The sequence below is a fragment of the Aulostomus chinensis genome, chromosome 13, assembly GCF_037954235.1.
Source record: "Aulostomus chinensis isolate RoL2024-O1b breed Wild chromosome 13, RoL_Achi_v1.0, whole genome shotgun sequence".
NCBI lineage: Eukaryota > Metazoa > Chordata > Actinopteri > Syngnathiformes > Aulostomidae > Aulostomus > Aulostomus chinensis.
Window position 1 is genome coordinate 15,604,556 of NC_141332.1, and position 24,530 is coordinate 15,629,085.

Sequence of the window (24,530 nt, forward strand, 5' to 3'; positions counted from 1 at the left end):
TTTGTATCCAAGGATTTATGTATTATGAGGTAAAGATCGACTCTTCATTAAATTACAAGTTTTGGAGCCTATGAAGTATTATTCATTTATTTGCTCATATCAGGTTACATGATGAGCGGTCGCCTCATCTCATTTACCACTCATTGATGTCCGAGCCAGTCGCACATTAAAAGGCTGATGAGGACACGAAATGCTGCGGCTTTAAGAGTGTGGATCAGTTTGCTTCTCATTGGGTGGTCACGATGGATGCTGTGCACCAATCGGAGTCAGAGCTGTACAAAGCAATCTAGTCCCTGCCCCCATGCAGCCTCGTCGCTCGAACACTCAGATTACAATGAGCTGGAGGAGGGAGAGAAGGCGTCCAGCGGCTATTTTCTATCATTTCATATTTTAGCGTCCAGCATGCACAGACACAATGGTTGTTTCACTGCGGGAACATCGCCTTTTATCGTGGATGGCATCATTATTGTAAACAGGACCTCTAACAGGATTAATGAGTTATAAGCGCCCAAGGATGACAAAGACAATAGGATACAGAGACTGGAGGTGGCAGGCGCTGTGGTGGCATCATTTCTTCCTCTTGTGGAGTACAATAAACGGACAGACTCGGTACAGCATCCCGGAGGAGCTAAAACAAGGTTCTGTGGTAGGAAATCTCGCCAAAGATCTGGGTTTGGGACTATCGGAGATTTTTGATCGTAAGCTGCGTGTCGCCTCTGAGGCTGGTAAGCAGTATTTCAGCGTGGATGCGGGGAAGGGCGAGCTGCTGGTGAATGACAGAATAGACAGAGAGGCTTTATGTGGACAAAGCGCCAGCTGTGTTATACCGCTGCAGGTTGTCATAGAGGATCCGTTACAGCTACACCGGATAGAAGTAGAAATAAAAGACATAAACGACAATGTTCCTCGTTTTCCATCGCAGGAGATTAATCTAAAAATACCCGAATCAGTTGCTATGGGCCGACGTTTTCCTCTGGAAAACGCAGAAGACCTGGATGTTGGAAGCAATTCTTTGAAAACCTACACTCTAAGTAAAAATGATTACTTTTCCTTAAAACTTAAAGATACAAAGAATGGCAAAGCTGTCCCAGAATTGGTGTTAGAAAAGCCACTGGACAGGGAAAAGAACGCTGAGCATCAGCTGCTATTGACGGCACTTGATGGAGGAAATCCAGCAAAATCAGGAACCTGTGAGATCAGCATTACGGTGGTTGATAATAACGACAACTTCCCCACCTTCACTGAAAACGAGTACAAAGTTTCTTTGAAGGAAAACAGTACAAAGGGAACGTTTGTAATTAAGGTAAAAGCCACAGATGCTGACGAAGGTTTAAATGGTGAAGTTAAATATTCATTCGGCTCCCGCACTCCAGACGTTGTTTTATCCACATTCGGAATCAATGAAGTAACGGGAGAAATGGAATTAAAGGGAGCATTAGATTATGAGACTTCGGCCTCTTACCTGATTGACATAACAGCCAAAGACAAAGGCGTGCCCGAAATGGAGGGTCACTGTCGTGTGCAGTTGGATGTTGTTGACGTTAATGACAATAGCCCAGAAATTGTCCTCACTTCCAGCCCCAGTCCTGTCCGCGAGGACGCGCCGAGTGGTACTGTGGTGGCTCTGATCAGTGCGAGAGACCTTGATTCCGGTGATAACGGTAAAGTGACGTTACAGCTTCCCAAAGGTTCTCCGTTTACTCTAAAACCCTCGTTCTCTAACAACTACGCGCTGGTCACCAGTGGAGCTCTAGACCGAGAGAGTGTGTCCCAGTACGATATTGAGGTAACAGCCACTGATTCCGGCTCTCCTCCTCTGTCCAGTAAGAAAATGATTCCTGTCAGCATCACTGACGTGAACGACAACCCTCCTGTGTTCTCTCAGCGCTCCTATAATGTCTACTTAAAAGAGAACGGAGTACCAGGCTCTATACTGTACTCAGTCTCAGCCTCTGACCTGGATTTTGGTGAGAACGCCAAAGTCTCTTACTCCATCCTGGACTCCAGAGTGCAGGACGTGTCCGTGTCGTCTTATGTCTACATTAACTCAGACAACGGCAGCATCTACAGCATGCACTCGTTTGACTATGAGAAGCTGAAAGTGTTTCAGATTCAGGTTCAGGCGAAGGACCAGGGCTCTCCGTCCCTCAGCAGCAACGCTACTGTCCATGTTTTCATCCTGGACCAGAACGACAACGCCCCCGCTGTGATCTACCCGTCCTCCGCTGCTCTGGGCTCCCTCTCTCACCAGAGGATGCCCCGCTCCGCTAAAGCGGGTCACCTGGTTACCAAGGTGACGGCGGTGGACGCCGACTCGGGCCACAACGCCTGGATCTCCTACAAACTGGCGGAGGCCACAGACGCGTCTCTGTTCACGGTCAATCGCTACACCGGCGAGGTGAGGACTAAACGCGCTGTGTCCGAGCAGGACGACTCCTCTCAGAGGCTGCTCATAGAGGTCCGGGACGACGGGGAACCGGTTCAGTCCGCCACCGTGGCGGTGTCCATCCTGCTGGAGGACGCTCTCCACGAGCCCATCCTGGACCTGCGTCAGAAAGCGTCCGAGCCCAGTAAGAAAACCGGCAGAATCACTCTGTATTTGATTCTGTCTCTGGCCTCGGTGTCCGTGCTGTCCCTGCTGACGTTTCTCATCTTAGCGGTTAAATGCATCAGGAGCAGCAGGAGCAGCGGCAGCTGCTGCACCAGACGCTCAGACTGTGACGATTACAAGAACCCCAACAGAAACCTGCAGATTCAGCTCAACACGGATGGACCTATAAAGTACGTGGAGGTCCTGGGAGGAGACATGTTGTCTCAGAGTCAGTCCTTCAGGTCCTGCATGTCTCCAATGTCCGAGTACAGTGATTTCACCTTGATTAAGCCCAGCAGCACCACTGACTTTAAGGAGGTGATCAGTGTCCTGGATGCGTCTTTACCCGACAGCACCTGGACCTTTGAGAGCCAGCAGGTGAGCTGATTCACAGAATATTTAACCGAATGTCTCCTAAACGTCATTATCATCAATTATATTTTTCTATATTAGTAAGGGTTTGATAGTTTTGTTCATCTTACGATCTCAGACCTGCTCAGCTGTGTTTTAATCAGCATTCTTTGCTGCTTCCCCCTCAGAATGAGTCGTTGTTCTGAAACTCATTCCATTGCTTCATCAGGTCTCAGTCAACAACGTCTGGCCTTCAATGTTTCCTGTACTAGCTTGGTGCTCTTGTGGTGTGATGGAGGCAGTTTTACTCTGCTGACAGACTGAATGATTTCTGACCTCAAGATCTACCGCAGATCTATACTTTGCCTGCTTAGGACTGACTGCAGTTTGGACTTTCATTTTCTGGAAAAAAAATTGTATTCATTTAGTTATTTATTGTCATCGCCTCTTTCCTAATAGTAAAGAAACATACACATATTCAAAGCAGCCAATTATTAATTTGTAGCATTGTTTTAAATCTTTATAATCTTCAGGCAGAAAACATTGATAATTTTGATACACATGATAAAATATCTTCCAAGTGATGGAATAGAATTCGTGTAATTTTCATTAAGTATTCCTTAAGATTTGCTCATTAGCTCTTCACCATGTCAGTGCGTCATCATCGCAGTGCAGCCGTGTGTGTGTGTGTGTGTGTGTGTGTGTGTGTGTGCCTCTGTTTGGAGCTTATTGGATGCTGGGTAAATGCTGTGCTCCAATAGCAGTAGGAGTCGTACAAAGAGATCTACTCCCTCCCCCATCCATCCTCACCACTGTAGCCAGTACAGTGCTCCGAGCAGGAGGTGAGAGGACGATGCGTCTAACCATCTCATAATATCTTTATTTAGTCTCTCATGATGCGTAAATATGGATTCTTGTGGAGGACAGCAGGTTCATCGTTGATGGATTTCCACATCGGCATCTTAATTCTGAACTGTATTTGGATGGGAAATAGCGTCTCTTAACGGATCAGGGATGACAAAGACAATGAGAATCCCAGACTGGAGGTGGCAGGCGCTGTGGTGGCATCATTTCTTCCTCTTGTGGAGTACAATAAACGGACAGACTCGGTACAGCATCCCGGAGGAGCTGGAACGAGGCTCTGTGGTAGGAAATCTCGCCAAAGATCTGGGTTTGGGACTATCGGAGATTTTTGATCGTAAACTGCGTGTCGCCTCTGAGGCTGGTAAGCAGTATTTCAGCGTGGATGCGGGGAAGGGCGAGCTGCTGGTGAATGACAGAATAGACAGAGAGGCTTTATGTGGACAAAGCGCCAGCTGTGTTATACCGCTGCAGGTTGTTCTCGAAAACCCTCTTAATTTACATCGAATTGAAGTAGAAATAAAAGATATAAATGATAATTCACCTGAGTTCAATACAAGGGAACTGTCTTTAAAAATCGCTGAATCCGCAGCAGTGGGGACTCGCTTTGTTTTAGAGAGTGCAGAGGATGCAGATGTTGGAAGTAATTCCGTAAAATCCTTCATGCTGATTAAAAACGAATGCTTTGCACTGAAAATGAAAGAGGTCGAGGAAGGAAAGATGGTACCCGAGTTAGTGCTAGAAAAGCCTCTTGATCGAGAGAAGAAAGCGTTTCACCAGCTGCTCCTGACCGCTTTAGACGGAGGAAACCCGGTCAGGTCCGGCACGTCACAGATAACAGTTACCGTGCTTGATAATAACGACAATTTTCCAGTGTTTGATAAAAACAAATATCAGGTTTCCTTAGAGGAGAACACTGTGAAAGATACTTTTGTCATCAAAATAACAGCCACTGATGCTGACGAGGGACCAAACGGAGAGGTCGAGTTCTCATTTGGCTCGCGGACTCCGGACGCTGTCTTGTCAGTGTTCGAAATCAATTCAGTGACAGGGGAGATATTTTTGAGAGCAGCCCTGGATTATGAAAAGACCACGTCCTACAAGATTGAAGTGACTGCAAAAGACAAGGGGAGTCCTGAGATGGAGAGTCACTGCCGTGTACAGATAGATGTTGTTGACGTTAATGACAACTCTCCAGAAATTGTTCTCACTTCTGAATCTCAACCGGTTCGCGAGGACGCACCGAGTGGTTCAGTGGTTGCTTTGTTAAACGCACGTGACCTGGACTCCGGTAATAACAGTAAAGTGACGTTACAGCTTCCCAAAGGTTCTCCGTTTACTCTAAAACCCTCGTTCTCTAACAACTACGCGCTGGTCACCAGTGGAGCTCTAGACCGAGAGAGTGTGTCCCAGTACGATATTGAGGTAACAGCCACTGATTCCGGCTCTCCTCCTCTGTCCAGTAAGAAAATGATTCCTGTCAGCATCACTGACGTGAACGACAACCCTCCTGTGTTCTCTCAGCGCTCCTATAATGTCTACTTAAAAGAGAACGGAGTACCAGGCTCTATACTGTACTCAGTCTCAGCCTCTGACCTGGATTTTGGTGAGAACGCCAAAGTCTCTTACTCCATCCTGGACTCCAGAGTGCAGGACGTGTCCGTGTCGTCTTATGTCTACATTAACTCAGACAACGGCAGCATCTACAGCATGCACTCGTTTGACTATGAGAAGCTGAAAGTGTTTCAGATTCAGGTTCAGGCGAAGGACCAGGGCTCTCCGTCCCTCAGCAGCAACGCTACTGTCCATGTTTTCATCCTGGACCAGAACGACAACGCCCCCGCTGTGATCTACCCGTCCTCCGCTGCTCTGGGCTCCCTCTCTCACCAGAGGATGCCCCGCTCCGCTAAAGCGGGTCACCTGGTTACCAAGGTGACGGCGGTGGACGCCGACTCGGGCCACAACGCCTGGATCTCCTACAAACTGGCGGAGGCCACAGACGCGTCTCTGTTCACGGTCAATCGCTACACCGGCGAGGTGAGGACTAAACGCGCTGTGTCCGAGCAGGACGACTCCTCTCAGAGGCTGCTCATAGAGGTCCGGGACGACGGGGAACCGGTTCAGTCCGCCACCGTGGCGGTGTCCATCCTGCTGGAGGACGCTCTCCACGAGCCCATCCTGGACCTGCGTCAGAAAGCGTCCGAGCCCAGTAAGAAAACCGGCAGAATCACTCTGTATTTGATTCTGTCTCTGGCCTCGGTGTCCGTGCTGTCCCTGCTGACGTTTCTCATCTTAGCGGTTAAATGCATCAGGAGCAGCAGGAGCAGCGGCAGCTGCTGCACCAGACGCTCAGACTGTGACGATTACAAGAACCCCAACAGAAACCTGCAGATTCAGCTCAACACGGATGGACCTATAAAGTACGTGGAGGTCCTGGGAGGAGACATGTTGTCTCAGAGTCAGTCCTTCAGGTCCTGCATGTCTCCAATGTCCGAGTACAGTGATTTCACCTTGATTAAGCCCAGCAGCACCACTGACTTTAAGGAGGTGATCAGTGTCCTGGATGCGTCTTTACCCGACAGCACCTGGACCTTTGAGAGCCAGCAGGTGAGCTGATTCACAGAATATTTAACCGAATGTCTCCTAAACGTCATTATCATCAATTATATTTTTCTATATTAGTAAGGGTTTGATAGTTTTGTTCATCTTACGATCTCAGACCTGCTCAGCTGTGTTTTAATCAGCATTCTTTGCTGCTTCCCCCTCAGAATGAGTCGTTGTTCTGAAACTCATTCCATTGCTTCATCAGGTCTCAGTCAACAACGTCTGGCCTTCAATGTTTCCTGTACTAGCTTGGTGCTCTTGTGGTGTGATGGAGGCAGTTTTACTCTGCTGACAGACTGAATGATTTCTGACCTCAAGATCTACCGCAGATCTATACTTTGCCTGCTTAGGACTGACTGCAGTTTGGACTTTCATTTTCTGGAAAAAAAATTGTATTCATTTAGTTATTTATTGTCATCGCCTCTTTCCTAATAGTAATGAAACATACACATATTCAAAGCAGCCAATTATTAATTTGTAGCATTGTTTTAAATCTTTATAATCTTCAGGCAGAAAACATTGATAATTTTGATACACATGATAAAATATCTTCCAAGTGATGGAATAGAATTCGTGTAATTTTCATTAAGTATTCCTTAAGATTTGCTCATTAGCTCTTCACCATGTCAGTGCGTCATCATCGCAGTGCAGCCGTGTGTGTGTGTGTGTGTGTGTGTGTGTGTGTGTGTGTGTGTGTGTGTGCGCGCGCGCGCGCGCGTGCGCCTCTGTTTGGAGCTTATTGGATGCTGGGTAAATGCTGTGCTCCAATAGCAGTAGGAGTCGTACAAAGAGATCTACTCCCTCCCCCATCCATCCTCACCACTGTAGCCAGTACAGTGCTCCGAGCAGGAGGTGAGAGGACGATGCGTCTAACCCTCTCATAATATCTTTATTTAGTCTCTCATGATGCGTAAATATGGATTCTTGTGGAGGACAGCAGGTTCATCGTTGATGGATTTCCACATCGGCATCTTAATTCTGAACTGTATTTGGATGGGAAATAGCGTCTCGTAACGGATCAGGGATGACAAAGACAATGAGAATCCCAGACTGGAGGTGGCAGGCGCTGTGGTGGCATCATTTCTTCCTCTTGTGGAGTACAATAAACGGACAGACTCGGTACAGCATCCCGGAGGAGCTGGAACGAGGCTCTCTGGTAGGAAATCTCGCCAAAGATCTGGGTTTGGGACTATCGGAGATTTTTGATCGTAAGCTGCGTGTCGCCTCTGAGGCTGGTAAGCAGTATTTCAGCGTGGATGCGGGGAAGGGCGAGCTGCTGGTGAATGACAGAATAGACAGAGAGGCTTTATGTGGACAAAGCGCCAGCTGTGTTATACCGCTGCAGGTTGTAATAGAGGATCCGCTCCAACTACACCGAATAGAAGTAGAAATAAAAGACATTAACGACAATTTCCCGATGTTTTTAACTGAGGAAAGAACATTAAAAGTCGCAGAATCCACTGCAACGGGCATACGCTTTCCCTTAGACACTGCACAGGATCTAGACGTTGGTATCAATTCAGTAAAATCATATACTCTCAGTAAAAATGAGTGTTTTAGTTTGAAAATGAAAGACCTTCCTGGTGGCCGACAAGTTCCAGAACTCGTGCTGGAAAAATCACTCGACAGAGAGAAACAAGATGTCCATCATTTATTACTGACAGCTTTAGACGGAGGCAATCCGGTGAAAACAGGAACTACAAATATCCTAATTTCTGTACTCGACAACAACGACAATGTTCCTGTTTTTAAAAGCCCTTTGTACAATGTAACTGTATATGAAAACAGCGTGGTTGGTTCTGTCCTTGTAAAAGTTGAGGCAACTGACGCAGACGAGGGTGTTAACGGGCAGATTGAATACGCTTTTGCTGACCACACTCCGCAGTCTTTGTTATCTGTTTTTCAGTTAAACTCGGTCACAGGTGAAATTTCTTCAATAGAGCCGTTAGATTATGAGAGTCGTGCAATGCATGAAATAGGCATTACCGCAAAAGACAAAGGGGTTCCTGAGATGGAGGGCCACTGTCGAGTACAAGTGGTAGTTATTGACATTAACGACAATGCTCCTGAGATCGTGCTTACTTCAAATCCAAACCCGATACGCGAGGATGCGCCAAAAGGCACCGTCGTAGCCTTAATCAGAGCACGAGATCTTGACTCCGGTGATAACGGTAAAGTGACGTTACAGCTTCCCAAAGGTTCTCCGTTTACTCTAAAACCCTCATTCTCTAATAACTACGCGCTGGTCACCAGTGGAGCTCTAGACCGAGAGAGTGTGTCCCAGTACGATATTGAGGTAACAGCCACTGATTCGGGCTCTCCTCCTCTGTCCAGTAAGAAAATGATTCCTGTCAGCATCACTGACGTGAACGACAACCCTCCTGTGTTCTCTCAGCGCTCCTATAATGTCTACTTAAAAGAGAACGGAGTACCAGGCTCTATACTGTACTCAGTCTCAGCCTCTGACCTGGATTTTGGTGAGAACGCCAAAGTCTCTTACTCCATCCTGGACTCCAGAGTGCAGGACGTGTCCGTGTCGTCTTATGTCTACATTAACTCAGACAACGGCAGCATCTACAGCATGCACTCGTTTGACTATGAGAAGCTGAAAGTGTTTCAGATTCAGGTTCAGGCGAAGGACCAGGGCTCTCCGTCCCTCAGCAGCAACGCTACTGTCCATGTTTTCATCCTGGACCAGAACGACAACGCCCCCGCTGTGATCTACCCGTCCTCCGCTGCTCTGGGCTCCCTCTCTCACCAGAGGATGCCCCGCTCCGCTAAAGCGGGTCACCTGGTTACCAAGGTGACGGCGGTGGACGCCGACTCGGGCCACAACGCCTGGATCTCCTACAAACTGGCGGAGGCCACAGACGCGTCTCTGTTCACGGTCAATCGCTACACCGGCGAGGTGAGGACGAAACGCGCTGTGTCCGAGCAGGACGACTCCTCTCAGAGGCTGCTCATAGAGGTCCGGGACGACGGGGAACCGGTCCAGTCCGCCACCGTGGCGGTGTCCATCCAGCTGGAGGACGCTCTCCACGAGCCCATCCTGGACCTGCGTCAGAAAGCGTCCGAGCCCAGTAAGAAAACCGGCAGAATCACTCTGTATTTGATTCTGTCTCTGGCCTCGGTGTCCGTGCTTTCCCTGCTGACGTTTCTCATCTTAGCGGTTAAATGCATCAGGAGCAGCAGGAGCAGCGGCAGCTGCTGCACCAGACGCTCAGACTGTGACGATTACAAGAACCCCAACAGAAACCTGCAGATTCAGCTCAACACGGATGGACCTATAAAGTACGTGGAGGTCCTGGGAGGAGACATGTTGTCTCAGAGTCAGTCCTTCAGGTCCTGCATGTCTCCAATGTCCGAGTACAGTGATTTCACCTTGATTAAGCCCAGCAGCACCACTGACTTTAAGGAGGTGATCAGTGTCCTGGATGCGTCTTTACCCGACAGCACCTGGACCTTTGAGAGCCAGCAGGTGAGCTGATTCACAGAATATTTAACCGAATGTCTCCTAAACGTCATTATCATCAATTATATTTTTCTATATTAGTAAGGGTTTGATAGTTTTGTTCATCTTACGATCTCAGACCTGCTCAGCTGTGTTTTAATCAGCATTCTTTGCTGCTTCCCCCTCAGAATGAGTCGTTGTTCTGAAACTCATTCCATTGCTTCATCAGGTCTCAGTCAACAACGTCTGGCCTTCAATGTTTCCTGTACTAGCTTGGTGCTCTTGTGGTGTGATGGAGGCAGTTTTACTCTGCTGACAGACTGAATGATTTCTGACCTCAACATTTACTGCAACTAGTTATTTTGCACCGTTAAAACTGTGTGGAGTTTGGACTTTCATTTTCTGGAAAAAATGGTTTCTATTGCTTTTAGTTTAATCAGGTGGTTTACAGTATATATAAGATATAAATAGCGCATTCATACTTTGTGGCGTTTTTTTTTAATCATAAAAATCTTTACATAGAAAACTTTGCTAGTTTTCATACACATGATAAGGTATCTTTCAAGTGATGGAAAAAGTTATCGTTTAATTTTCATAAATTAATTTTACAGATTTGCATAGGCTTCTCATATCACTGCATCATCATCGCAGTGCAGCCTTGTGTGTGTGTGTGTGTGTGTGTGTGTGTGTGTGTGTGTGTGTGTGTGTGTGTGTGTGTGTGTGTGTGTGTGTGTGTGTGTGTGTGTGTGTGCCTCTGTTTGGAGCTTATTGGATGCTGGGTAAATGCTGTGCTCCAATAGCAGTAGGAGTCGTACAAAGAGATCTACTCCCTCCCCCATCCATCCTCACCACTGTAGCCAGTACAGTGCTCCGAGCAGGAGGTGAGAGGAGGATGCGTCTAACCCTCTCATAATATCTTTATTTAGTCTCTCAGGATGCGTAAATATGGATTCTTGTGGAGGACAGCAGGTTCATCGTTGATGGATTTCCACATCGGCATCTTAATTCTGAACTGTATTTGGATGGGAAATAGCGTCTCTTAACGGATCAGGGATGACAAAGACAATGAGAATCCCAGACTGGAAGTGGCAGGCGCTGTGGTGGCATCATTTCTTCCTCTTGTGGAGTACAATAAACGGACAGACTCGGTACAGTATTCCGGAGGAGCTCAAACAAGGTTCTGTGGTAGGAAATCTCGCCAAAGATCTGGGTTTGGGACTATCGGAGATTTTTGATCGTAAACTGCGTGTCGCCTCTGAGGCTGGTAAGCAGTATTTCAGCGTGGATGCGGGGAAGGGCGAGCTGCTGGTGAATGACAGAATAGACAGAGAGGCTTTATGTGGACAAAGCGCCAGCTGTGTGCTGCCTCTTCAAGTGGTCATTGATAAACCGTTACAGCTACACCGCGTTGAAGTGGAAATACAAGATATCAATGATAACTCTCCAGTGTTTCCTTCGCAAGATTTGATTTTAGAAATATCCGAGTCTGCTGCAGCAGGTGCACGTTTTCCTTTGGAGACTGCGCAAGATCTTGATGTTGGAGAGAATTCAGTCAGGTCATATTCTTTGAGTAGGGATGATTATTTTACTTTAAAGGTAAAAGATTTATCAGTTGGGAGAAAAGTCCCAGAGCTGGTCTTGGCTAAATCCCTCGACAGGGAGAAAAAGTCAAGACATCGGCTTCAACTTATAGCCCTTGACGGTGGAAATCCAGTGAAATCTGGGACCTCCCAGATCACCATAAATGTACTCGACATTAACGATAATTTTCCTATATTTCAGAATAATACTTACAAAGTTTCTGTTCGTGAAAATAGCTTAAAAAGTGCTTCCATTCTTAAACTCACAGCGAAAGATATTGACGAGGGTCTGAACGGGGAGGTGGAGTATTCATTTGGACCACACACACCCGAGATTGTCCTGTCTACCTTTAATATTGATCCTATAACGGGAGAAATGCGACTGACTGGGCTCTTAGATTTCGAAAAAACTGCAAACTACGAAATTAATATTGCAGCAAAAGACAAAGGATCTCCAAGAATGGACGGGCATTGCACTGTTCATATTGAAGTGTTAGATGTGAATGATAATGCTCCAAATATATTTTTGACCTCTGAACCAAATTCTGTGCCGGAGGACTCACCAAGCGGTACTGTGGTGGCCTTGATCAATGCTAGAGACAGGGACGCCGGTGATAACGGTAAAGTGACGTTACAGCTTCCCAAAGGTTCTCCGTTTACTCTAAAACCCTCGTTCTCTAACAACTACGCGCTGGTCACCAGTGGAGCTCTAGACCGAGAGAGTGTGTCCCAGTACGATATTGAGGTAACAGCCACTGATTCGGGCTCTCCTCCTCTGTCCAGTAAGAAAATGATTCCTGTCAGCATCACTGACGTGAACGACAACCCTCCTGTGTTCTCTCAGCGCTCCTATAATGTCTACTTAAAAGAGAACGGAGTACCAGGCTCTATACTGTACTCAGTCTCAGCCTCTGACCTGGATTTTGGTGAGAACGCCAAAGTCTCTTACTCAATCCTGGACTCCAGAGTGCAGGACGTGTCCGTGTCGTCTTATGTCTACATTAACTCAGACAACGGCAGCATCTACAGCATGCACTCGTTTGACTATGAGAAGCTGAAAGTGTTTCAGATTCAGGTTCAGGCGAAGGACCAGGGCTCTCCGTCCCTCAGCAGCAACGCTACTGTCCATGTTTTCATCCTGGACCAGAACGACAACGCCCCCGCTGTTATTTACCCGTCCTCCGCTGCTCTGGGCTCCCTCTCTCACCAGAGGATGCCCCGCTCCGCTAAAGCGGGTCACCTGGTTACCAAGGTGACGGCGGTGGACGCCGACTCGGGCCACAACGCCTGGATCTCCTACAAACTGGCGGAGGCCACAGACGCGTCTCTGTTCACGGTCAATCGCTACACCGGCGAGGTGAGGACTAAACGCGCTGTGTCCGAGCAGGACGACTCCTCTCAGAGGCTGCTCATAGAGGTCCGGGACGACGGGGAACCGGTCCAGTCCGCCACCGTGGCGGTGTCCATCCTGCTGGAGGACGCTCTCCACGAGCCCATCCTGGACCTGCGTCAGAAAGCGTCCGAGCCCAGTAAGAAAACCGGCAGAATCACTCTGTATTTGATTCTGTCTCTGGCCTCGGTGTCCGTGCTGTCCCTGCTGACGTTTCTCATCTTAGCGGTTAAATGCATCAGGAGCAGCAGGAGCAGCGGCAGCTGCTGCACCAGACGCTCAGACTGTGACGATTACAAGAACCCCAACAGAAACCTGCAGATTCAGCTCAACACGGATGGACCTATAAAGTACGTGGAGGTCCTGGGAGGAGACATGTTGTCTCAGAGTCAGTCCTTCAGGTCCTGCATGTCTCCAATGTCCGAGTACAGTGATTTCACCTTGATTAAGCCCAGCAGCACCACTGACTTTAAGGAGGTGATCAGTGTCCTGGATGCGTCTTTACCCGACAGCACCTGGACCTTTGAGAGCCAGCAGGTAAGCAGAGGCGAACAATTGCTCATGGTTTTGTAAAACCAATTGGTTCATAGTAACAGAAAAATTAAAATCTTTTTTTCCATTGAGAAATTGTGGTAACATAGCCTCGGTACAGATACTCTGAAATATGTGATAATTTTCACTAATTGGTAAATTTGAGGTAAAATGTTACGGTCAACGAATATGATTTTCAGATAAAACTTGTCATCTTCTCGTGAACATAGAGAACTCATGTGACTCTGCTGTTTAGGCGTCAGGACCTGAGCCGCCTGTTGAGCTGAGCGTTTCAGCACCTCAGTGGTGAACAGCGACTTTGACCTGTGGGACCTCTCGAGGGCAAGGACAGTGTTGTTGATGGACGCTTCCTCGGTGGAGAGGAAGCGCTGTAGAAAACTGTAAAACGTGTTTTAGTGTGACCATTTTCCGTGTGTCAGTAACGTACTTCAACACAGTTGACAGGACTTGTGCCTACGCATTCACATTCTGGGGACATCCATATTAAATGGTGTCAACATTTTGTGATGTTCGGCACCGTTTTAATATAATCTTCACTGTTGTATTAATGAATATGTAGCGGTATCTCCGAGTGCCGTTGCATTTTCTCTTCTTGATCGTAGCTCTGTGTGTGTGTGTGTGTGTGTGTGTGTGTGTGTGTGTGTGTGTGTGTGTGTGTGTTTTTTTTTATGGGCTGCTCAGCTTCACTCTGATTGGATGCGAGCGGTGGATGCTGCGCACCAATAGCATTCATCACTGTACAAAGAGATCTTCTCCCTCCCCCATGCAACTTCAGCACCAAAACCACAATGCTCACAGTGGGAGGAGAGGACGTAACTGCTTCGTGTACTCGGAGTATCACGTCGTAACATAATTTCATTTTTGGCCTTGGACAGGTGTCTATTGGGCTGAATATGTCCCGCTGTCAGAATATGGATTTTATCTTTGTGATCTTTATTCCTTTGGATGGAAAATGACGTATTTTACTGAATCAAGGATGACAAAGACAATAGGATACAGAGACTGGAGGTGGCAGGCGCTGTGGTGGCATCATTTCTTCCTCTTGTGGAGTACAATAAACGGACAGACTCGGTACAGCATCCCGGAGGAGCTAAAACAAGGTTCTGTGGTAGGAAATCTCGCCAAAGATCTGGGTTTGGGACTATCGGAGATTTTTGATCGTAAACTGCGTGTCGCCTCTGAGGCTGGTAAGCAGTATTTCAGCGTGGATGCGGGGAAGGGCGAGCTGCTGGTGAATGACAGAATAGACAGAGAGGCTTTATGTGGACAAAGCGCCAGCTGTGTTATACCGCTGCAGGTTGTAATTGAAGACCCGCTACAGTTGCATCGAATCGAGGTTGAAATACGAGACATTAATGACAATTCTCCAAGTTTCCTGTCAAATGAATTATCTTTGAAATTAGCGGAATTGGCAGCTGTTGGCACAAGCTTTCCGCTGGAGAGCGCAGCAGACCCCGACGTTGGGAGTAATTCTATTAAATCATATACTCTCAGTAAAAACGAGTGCTGTTCCCTTAAAATCAAAGAAATGGAGGGCGGCAAGACCGTTCCTGAACTTGTTCTAGAAAAGCCCCTTGATCGAGAGAAAAAAGCTGTTCACAAAATTTTACTAACAGCATTAGACGGAGGGAATCCAGTTCGATCCGGAACATCACAAATAACCATCAGTGTGCTTGACATCAATGATAATTTTCCGGTTTTTGAGAAAAAGCTGTACAAAGTTACAGTGAATGAAAAAAGTATAAAGGGATCTGTTATACTCAAACCTAAAGCGACAGACGCAGATGAAGGTTCAAATGGTGAAATTGAATTCTCATTTGGCTCGAGGTCACCAGATTCTGTTTTGTCAATTTTCGGAATTGACGGTATTACAGGTGAAATCACGCTAAAAGGAGAGCTGGATCACGAGACCACCAAATCATATGACATTGACGTAACTGCTAAAGATAAAGGCAGTCCGGAAATGGAGGGTCACTGTCGTGTACAGGTTGATGTTATCGATTTTAATGATAATGCTCCAGAAATTGTCCTCACTTCGCAGCCAAAACCTGTTCGTGAAGATGCGCCGAGTGGTACTGTGGTGGCTCTGATTAGTGCACGTGACCTGGACTCTGGTGAAAACAGTAAAGTGACGTTACAGCTTCCCAAAGGTTCTCCGTTTACTCTAAAACCCTCGTTCTCTAATAACTACGCGCTGGTCACCAGTGGAGCTCTAGACCGAGAGAGTGTGTCCCAGTACGATATTGAGGTAACAGCCACTGATTCCGGCTCTCCTCCTCTGTCCAGTAAGAAAATGATTCCTGTCAGCATCACTGACGTGAACGACAACCCTCCTGTGTTCTCTCAGCGCTCCTATAATGTCTACTTAAAAGAGAACGGAGTACCAGGCTCTATACTGTACTCAGTCTCAGCCTCTGACCTGGATTTTGGTGAGAACGCCAAAGTCTCTTACTCCATCCTGGACTCCAGAGTGCAGGACGTGTCCGTGTCGTCTTATGTCTACATTAACTCAGACAACGGCAGCATCTACAGCATGCACTCGTTTGACTATGAGAAGCTGAAAGTGTTTCAGATTCAGGTTCAGGCGAAGGACCAGGGCTCTCCGTCCCTCAGCAGCAACGCTACTGTCCATGTTTTCATCCTGGACCAGAACGACAACGCCCCCGCTGTTATTTACCCGTCCTCCGCTGCTCTGGGCTCCCTCTCTCACCAGAGGATGCCCCGCTCCGCTAAAGCGGGTCACCTGGTTACCAAGGTGACGGCGGTGGACGCCGACTCGGGCCACAACGCCTGGATCTCCTACAAACTGGCGGAGGCCACAGACGCGTCTCTGTTCACGGTCAATCGCTACACCGGCGAGGTGAGGACTAAACGCGCTGTGTCCGAGCAGGACGACTCCTCTCAGAGGCTGCTCATAGAGGTCCGGGACGACGGAGAACCGGTCCAGTCCGCCACCGTGGCGGTGTCCATCCTGCTGGAGGACGCTCTCCACGAGCCCATCCTGGACCTGCGTCAGAAAGCGTCCGAGCCCAGTAAGAAAACCGGCAGAATCACTCTGTATTTGATTCTGTCTCTGGCCTCGGTGTCCGTGCTGTCCCTGCTGACGTTTCTCATCTTAGCGGTTAAATGCATCAGGAGCAGCAGGAGCAGCGGCAGCTGCTGCACCAGACGCTCAGACTGTGACGATTACAAGAACCCCAACAGAAACCTGCAGATTCAGCTCAACACGGATGGACCTATAAAGTACGTGGAGGTCCTGGGAGGAGACATGTTGTCTCAGAGTCAGTCCTTCAGGTCCTGCATGTCTCCAATGTCCGAGTACAGTGATTTCACCTTGATTAAGCCCAGCAGCACCACTGACTTTAAGGAGATGATCAGTGTCCTGGATGCGTCTTTACCCGACAGCACCTGGACCTTTGAGAGCCAGCAGGTGAGCACAAAAGTTTAAAAAAAGAATTAAAAAGACCACGTGGTGTTTTGCCACTGAGATAAAAGTGGGTGAAAAAGTTTCCCTTTATTCACCTACTTTTGACAATTCCGTGAGAACGCGCGATTGTTTTTCTTTCTTTGCTTGACTGACTGAACTTCTTACTTGTGTCTATTTTGAAACCAAATATTGTTTGAAGTTGTTAAATTTGGAGCCATTATGGCTGCAGACACTGGCACACCAAGTATATTTTATGTTTAATTGCACGTCTCAATGTGAAGGGGAAAACTGCCTTAAAAAAAGTAACAACATGGTGCATTCTTTTTGAAATTTGGAAAAAGTTTTACTTTCAGTGTTCGTGGTAAATTGCATCAGAGGTCCATCATGACTGAGTTGTCCTGCTTTCAGCTGCATTTTTCCCGGTTTTTGTCTACCACCTAAAATAGTTCTGTTCCTTTGTCGTGAGCGAAAATATGTCCTCAATCTAGTGTTCATCCCACGTGTGTTTAGTGAGGTAGTTTGTGCTTTGTAACGCTTTATCTATAGAAATTGGACTACTTACATCCATACTCGCCTTTACTGAACCCTCCAGCTTTACAAACTGACTAGGACAACCATTTGGAAACCCTGCCCCCCTGCGGATATAAATAGCATTGCTGTAATTAAAAGCAGACTTACGCGGTGAATTGTATATAACTCAAAAGTTCGTGTCTGTATTTGTTCTTTTATTTTTATATATGTATTTCCATTTCCCGAGATCTCTGTAGTCAGTTTTATTTTCAGCTTGTATTGTTCTCTGAAATGAGAAGCTGATTCTCGCCTTAGTTGAAGTTGAGTCACTGAAAAGTTGTGTGCGTCCGTATGTGTGTGAGTGTGTGTGTGCGTGTGTGTGTGCGTGTGTGTGTGTGTGTGTGAGAGAGAGAGAGAGTGTGAGTGTGAGCGAGAAAGGACTTTCTTCCAATGAGGGGAAGGCCTCTGTGGCCTCTCCCCGCCCATGAGGAGAGCGAGGCGGAGGAGACGGAGTAAAGTTTCACTGGAGGCAAGAAATACTTTGATTTTCCTCCCTCGTTTTCTCTGGAAAAGAGGGCTGTCATGATCACTTCAAAACTTCCCATCGCTTTATTTTTGAAACGGAAATGTTTACCGTCGAAGCCGGCAGCCTCGTTTTAATATGATTATGGATACGTAACGGTGAAAAAAGGACTTACAAACTTCCCCATTCTCCGTTCTTCGGAGCTCAACACAATGGACTCCAGGCAGAGGAAGCGGTCCGGAGGAGGGAGCCAGCTGCTCAGGCTCTACTTTTATCTGACTTGCCTCTCCCATGCGTCCGCTCAGCTCCGCTACTCCGTATCGGAGGAACTAAGCCCAGGATCTATCGTTGGGAATATCGCTAAAGATTTAAGCCTCAGTGCTCAGAGGATTGTTCAGAGGAGGCTGCGGGTGGTCTCAGAATCCTCAACGCAGTACTTCGAGGTAAAGCAGGCGACCGGCGATCTGGTTATAAAACAAAAAATTGACAGGGAAGAGTTGTGCGAATTAAGTTCAGCATGTTCACTGCACCTTCAAATAGTTTTGGAGGAACCTCTAGACATTCAACGCGTCGTGGTGGATATTGTGGATGTTAACGACAACGCGCCGCAGTTTTCAACCACTAATATATCTTTGGAGGTATCAGAGGCGGCGGCGCCGGGCACCAGGTTCCGTCTGGAGAGCGCACACGACCCAGACGTGGGTTCCAATTCTTTACGCACTTACCACCTGGTAACAAATGACTTTTTTACTTTGAATGTGGAAACTAAAAGTGACGGGAGCAAATTTCCTGAGCTGGTGGTGGATAAAGCTCTGGACAGGGAGGCGCAGGCCTCGTTTCGGCTCCTGCTCACGGCTGTCGATGGAGGTCAGCCGGAGAAATCTGGCTCAACACTCCTGCTCATTAAAATCCTGGATGTAAATGACAATGCGCCCGTCTTTGACGAGCCGGTGACGAAAGTTAGCCTATTAGAAAATGTTGCACTGGGCACTTTAGTAACAAAACTGAACGCGACTGACTCTGACTCAGGCCGCAATGGAGAAATATCATTCCTGTTTAGTAAATACACACCGGAACGTGTTCTCAAACTGTTCAGCGTGGATCCCAAAAGCGGGGAGATCCGTGTGAAGGGTGAGGTGGATTATGAGAAAGCAACTGCATATCACATAACGGTGCAGGCCAGAGATGGTGGCTCTCCAGCAATGGAGGGTTCCTGCAACGTCATAGTTGACATCATTGATGTGAATGACAACGTCCCAGAGGTGACGCTGACGTCACTGACCAGTCCCATCAAAGAGGATGCATCACCTGAGACAGTGATAGCGCTCATAAGTGCACGGGACCTGGACTCTGGCAAGAATGGGGAAGTCACATTAAGTGTCCAACCAGGTCTGCCATTCAAACTTAACTCAGCTTTTGGGATGCACTACAGCCTCACCACATCTGGCAACCTGGACCGTGAGACAGTCCCGGAATACACGGTGGTCATCAAGGCCACAGATGCTGGTTCTCCTCCCCTGTCATCCCAAACTAGCTTTGTGGTGAAGCTCTCTGATGTAAATGACAACGCCCCCATCTTCTCTCAACCTTCATACACGGTGGACATCCAAGAGAACAATGCTCCCAGTACGCCCATCACAGCTGTATCAGCCAGTGACCCAGACCAGGGTGAAAATGCTCGCATCAGCTACTCCATCCTTCCCAGCATGGTCCAGGGCTCACCCATCTCCTCCTATGTCTACATCAACCCAGAGAATGGCCACATCTTCAGCATGCGCTCCCTGGATCATGAACAATTAAATGCTTTCCGCATTGAGGTGCAGGCCCGGGATGCTGGGGTGCCCCCACAGACTGCCAACATCACTGTGCATGTGTTTGTTGTGGACATGAATGACAATGCACCAGAGATTGTACACCCCTCATACCCAAAAGAAAAAGGATTACAGCTCACTGTGCCCCCTTCTGCCAGCCCGGGGTTCCTCATAAACAAGCTGGTAGGGGTGGATGCTGACAGCGGGCACAATGCCTGGCTGTTTTACTCCATTGCCCCTGGGCCAAATGCTGGCATGTTCCGAATTGGGGCACACACTGGTGATCTTCGGACAGTGCGCAAGTGGGCAGAGGAGGAAGGGGGGATGACTTATGAGATTGTCGTCATCATTCAAGACAATGGTGACCCACCAAAATCCAGTTCTGTGAACATTTCAGTCACTGTGGATGAGCAAAGCGCAGCTACAGCAAGCCCCCGCCTCAAAACCTTCTACCATCGTACTGGGATGTCGGACATCACCCTGTACCTCATTATCTCCTTAGCCTGTGTCTCAGCTGTGTCCTTCATTACTTTTGTCGTTCTCATGGTACGCTGCTTAAGGCATCGTGGCCCTGGGCTGGGTGACTCTGACTGCTGCTGCTATGGTTACCATAGGTCCAGCCGCTACCATCAGAGACCCAGCAAAGACCTGCATCTGCAGCTCAACACAGATGGACCTATACGCTACATGGAAGTAGTGGGAGGCCCCCAGGAGCCGCACACACGCACTTACAGGCCCTGCTACTCCACCATATCCAGCCGAAGTGACTTTGTGTTTATGAAGACACCCATGCTGAGTCACAACAACACACTCAACATGACACTCAGCAGGAAGCACCTTATGAACTCAGCCAGCGAGGTGAGGGCTTACGTGGGTGAGCATTTGTGGCATTTGTGTGACAAGCCATGGTGGGATCATACAAGTGTGAGCATCTACAGACAGTGTGGGTATATACACTGTTGGGACCGTAGTTTTACCATTGCAGCTCTTGACATGAGAGTACCCACCAAGATTCCCTTAGTCATGTCGCTCTGCAGCATTTTTAATCTGTAAATTCATTGCCATGTTGAAAAAGCTCAAGGCTCTGTTGTCCTACAATGCAGGCTTGGACAGAAGAAAGTTGCAACTTAATATTTAATTAAACCCCAGCGAAGGACTGGGAAACATAAGTGCTCCTAACAAATGGAGAGGAGGAGACAAACAGATGAAAAAGGGGTCCTCGAGAGTTGGCTCAGGGAAATGGCAGGGAGACAGAGGGGGAGAGGATAGCAGAGGGAGAGACAGGGGACCAAGCAGAGGAAAAGGACCAAGGAAAGAAAATGGTGGAGGGAGAGGGGAGGGTCTACGTCTAAAGCAGTAGCTTAAAAACAGGAATTCATGGGGTCAGTGGTGTGACCTCTGACTTCCTGTTGTCCTCTGAACTTTACATGATTGGTTCCAGGACTCTGGCTGTGTTCTGTGCAGCTATATCTAATTTAAACTCTTAGATCCTTGGTCCAAAATGTCACCCCATTTTCCAGGGTGGTGTCAACCATGGTCACTATCATTGAAGTCAGAGAGCCCATATAGTAATTTGATGCTGAAGAACTGTCAGGATATAAAATGGCTGAGAGTGCTTTGGCCAGTCTGATTAATTGAGGAATTCTGAGAGAAAAGTCTGAGGTTTTCTTAAAGCACACATTCCTCAGGCTTCTTTAATCATCATGTCGCTGCTGAAGAACATTAGGCAGGCTTTTATGATGAAAAATGTTTGCTCCATCCAACAGGATATTTACTATGTTCTCTCATTTCTCATGAAGCTTTAGAACATCCTCTGAATGCACTGGAATCGCTGGTCCCTGAGGTCAGCAGGGTACCATCTGTCCCTCTGGTCCACTGACACGTGTGCAATGAGGGCGACAGAGGAAAAAAGAGATAGAGGCACAGATGAAGGGAAGGATGGCTCTAGGCACGGGTGCTGCAGCAACAGACGGCCCTGCCTATAATGGCTTTAGAGCAGGAGCCTTCACTGTGGGCGTTTATGCGCCTGTGCGTGACTTAGTGTGTATTAACCATCACACACAAGGAGACCTCCAGTTGTGGGTAATTTTAGAAAGACCTTTGGGCCTCAGTGCCTGATTGTCTGTCATTTTCCACCAACCTCCTGGTATCTGCTATTCATTTACAGCATGCAAACCTCATCCAAACAAATTAGATCAAATGGTCTTGCTTTCCTGTGACCTGCAACTTAAAAACTGCCTGATGTATTGACCCTGATTTTGTGTTAGCTAATGTGAGTCTGTGGGAAGGTAGTAGGCTGGACTAAGTGAATATCCTGTTTTAATGGATGATCAAGCTGCACATGTGACAAACTGGCTTTTGCAGTTCTGTGAAACCATCCTCAAGGGTTTGCCAGCTGATTTATGGTGTTTGCATAAGGGAGAAAAATATTCAAAACTAGCACAAGTGGTGTTTTCATTCTCAGCAGCAGTTGAATGGGTCCAGAATCTTGAGATTATACATCCTGGTTTCCTGTGGCATAAATGCTGACTAGCACTGATGGTCGCTGTCTTTGGAAACAATGTTGAATAGCTCAGAAACTCTGTGTGTGTGTGTGTGTGTGTGTGTGTGTGTGTGTGTGTGTGTGTGTGTGTGTGTGTGTGTGTGTGTGCACACGCTGAAGGTTCTCATCCAACTTGCTGGTTTCAGTTACTTGCTGCATTACCAGCCATACATTTGCGTTTCTAAACCAAATTTTATACAAATGAGGTAAGAGTGTGTCCCTCAGTAAGATGATAGTTGCTTGCACTTTTAGCGCTTGATTCATCTCTCTGAAGATGACAGAACCTCAACTGACAGATATATTGGTGTAGTACTTGAAGAACTCAGTCAGGTTGCTGTTTATCAAGGTTCACCTTCAGGCCCAACTCTGCATTTTCCTCTCGAACCTGCATAGCCTCTCCTGCCTCAAAACCTTCATTCAGTTTGAGTGATTTGAACATTTTCATCTCTTCAATTCTATGTGAGGACTAATAGGACTTGGCAATTCATCAAATTGTGTTAAGATTCTATTTTGGCTCTCAGGGAAAAGAGATAATCAAGACAAACTGTTTGTCTGTGCCATGCTGTTTCAAAATTATTGTCTTGTTTTTCTGATGGGATCAGAGAAAGAACCTTTTGTAAAAAAAAGACCGATAACACCAACTCGGCTGAGTGTGTGTGAGTGAGAGTGTGTGTGTGTGTGTGTGTGGGGGGGGGGGGGGACTGGATTCAGAGAGTTTGGTGAGAAACAACATGCAAGCATGTTTGTTTCCAAAGTCATTGATGTAAAATAATGAAAATGCTTTTTAATTGAGTGGATCATCTCAGTTCTGGGACTTTATAGCAAGTCATTCTCAGATAATTGCTCTTAATTAAAAAGCAAAATTCGATCCTCTCATGCTGTTAAAGCTGCTTTGGGACTGGGTTTGGTAACTGTTGGTGAAAGCTTTATTTCATTGTTCAGAACTCATCAGTTCATGACTACTGCTCAGGGAACTATGTTACACCCTGAAGTTCATCAATTCAATATCTAGTGGAGAAGTGAGTATCATTTGGACAGGTGTGTGTGTGTGTGTGTGTGTGTGTGTGTGTGTGTGTGTGTGTGTGTGTGTGTTTGTGAAGGGTGATACTGGCCTTAGTGAAGCCCACGTTATCACACCACAATGTGTTCCCCTCACACTCGTAGTATTTTATTCCACATGCCTGCAGTGGGTTCTGACCTTGGCCGTGACGAGTGTTTGTGTGTGTTGCGAACGAGTCACACAGCTGGAATGCTGGGCCTCTCTGTGGATGTTTGCCTCCACTCAGGGACGAGCTTTCTCTCTCGCCAACAAAACTCAGACAGGCTTGCATGCCCACGCACACTTAGACATCTGATAGTCCATTTTTAGAATCTAAACATCAGCCACACTCCGCTCTGAGGGAAGATTAAAGTTCAGATTACTTCTCCTCTGCTGAGTTTGTATTGGTACAGATCTGCTTTGCTCATTTCAACAAATGTCAGACTGTTGGTTCTCTTTATGCTTTCACTAAATCACTGGTGCATTCATTCTTCATCCACTTGTTTCCTAATAGTTGCTTCAGTTATTCCAGTCATTGGTTTATCCTTCAATACTGTTTTGTAGGCATGTTCTTGAGGGGTTTTCACTTTTTGGTGCCTCTGGTTGCCTGTTCCTAACATTCCCTGGGGTAGAACAGCTCTTTTAATAATGCAGCACATCATCCTGCTGGCCTCTCGCTCTGGGAGCTCTTGTGTCGATTAGGCAGTAGAATCTGGAGCCCGGCCAAGCTTCTTCCATTCACTGCATCACTGCACAACAAGAGAGACTGGGAGAAAGCTAGCTGGAAAAGACATGGTGAAATGCACAGTGTGATGGACTTCTGGACATTAATATTGAGTAGCAGGGACATACAGAGAGGACAGAGGCACTGTGTTTGCCTCAAATTCTTGACATGTTGGTATCAAAATCATCAACTATATGGTTTTAAGGACTCTGCAGCATCTGCATCTATGGTCTAATCAATCACTTGCAGGGGACTGACCAAACCACCCCTGGACATACATCTCTTTGCTGAGCTTCACTGAAAAACTGAACATACACAAACACACGAGCACAGACTGACACAGAGACACACCAGAGAAACATCTCCAGGTTGGTGCAATGGAACATCGATTTCATGTTGCATCGTCTGTTCTCTTCACAGCAAAAGCCTCCCAACAATGACTGGCGCTTCACCCAGGGACAGAGACCTGGACCAAGCGGGTGAGTCAACAGAAACACCCACACCCACACACACCCACACAAACACAGATAAAGTAAGAGGGAGTGACGAAGGATGATAAATACCGCCAGGAGTGG

General features: G+C 47.3%; 2 protein-coding genes and 2 pseudogenes across 28 annotated transcripts in view; all 4 read left to right on the forward strand.

Moving 5' to 3' along the window:
- LOC147251089 (protocadherin gamma-C5-like) overlaps window positions 1-24,530 on the forward strand; it is a 279,342-nt gene that overhangs the window by 248,143 nt on the left and 6,669 nt on the right. For 18 of the 27 annotated variants that reach the window (XM_086221570.1, XM_086221578.1, XM_086221572.1 and 15 more), the window contains exon 2: window positions 24,376-24,434. In XM_086221570.1, the coding sequence (XP_086077696.1) occupies window positions 24,376-24,434 (59 nt within the window). Of the gene's footprint in view, window positions 1-10,483; window positions 13,365-14,158; window positions 16,810-17,396; window positions 20,509-24,375; window positions 24,435-24,530 lie in introns of those variants that run through there. The other 9 variants (XM_086221555.1, XM_086221560.1, XM_086221557.1 and 6 more) reach the window with 7 other exon arrangements.
- On the forward strand, window positions 330-3,552 carry LOC147251138 (protocadherin gamma-C5 pseudogene; annotated as a pseudogene).
- Window positions 3,726-7,001, forward strand: LOC147251139 (protocadherin gamma-C5 pseudogene; annotated as a pseudogene).
- On the forward strand, window positions 7,243-10,341 carry LOC147251140 (protocadherin gamma-C5-like). The gene has a single exon (XM_086222647.1). It carries the CDS (start codon window positions 7,431-7,433, stop codon window positions 9,891-9,893), a length of 2,463 nt encoding a protein of 820 aa, XP_086078773.1. The 5' UTR covers window positions 7,243-7,430; the 3' UTR covers window positions 9,894-10,341.

Bases quoted from the DNA above. Each gene is read 5' to 3' on its own strand.
- LOC147251140 (XM_086222647.1), top strand. From the start codon at position 7,431: ATGACAAAGACAATGAGAATCCCAGACTGGAGGTGGCAGGCGCTGTGG.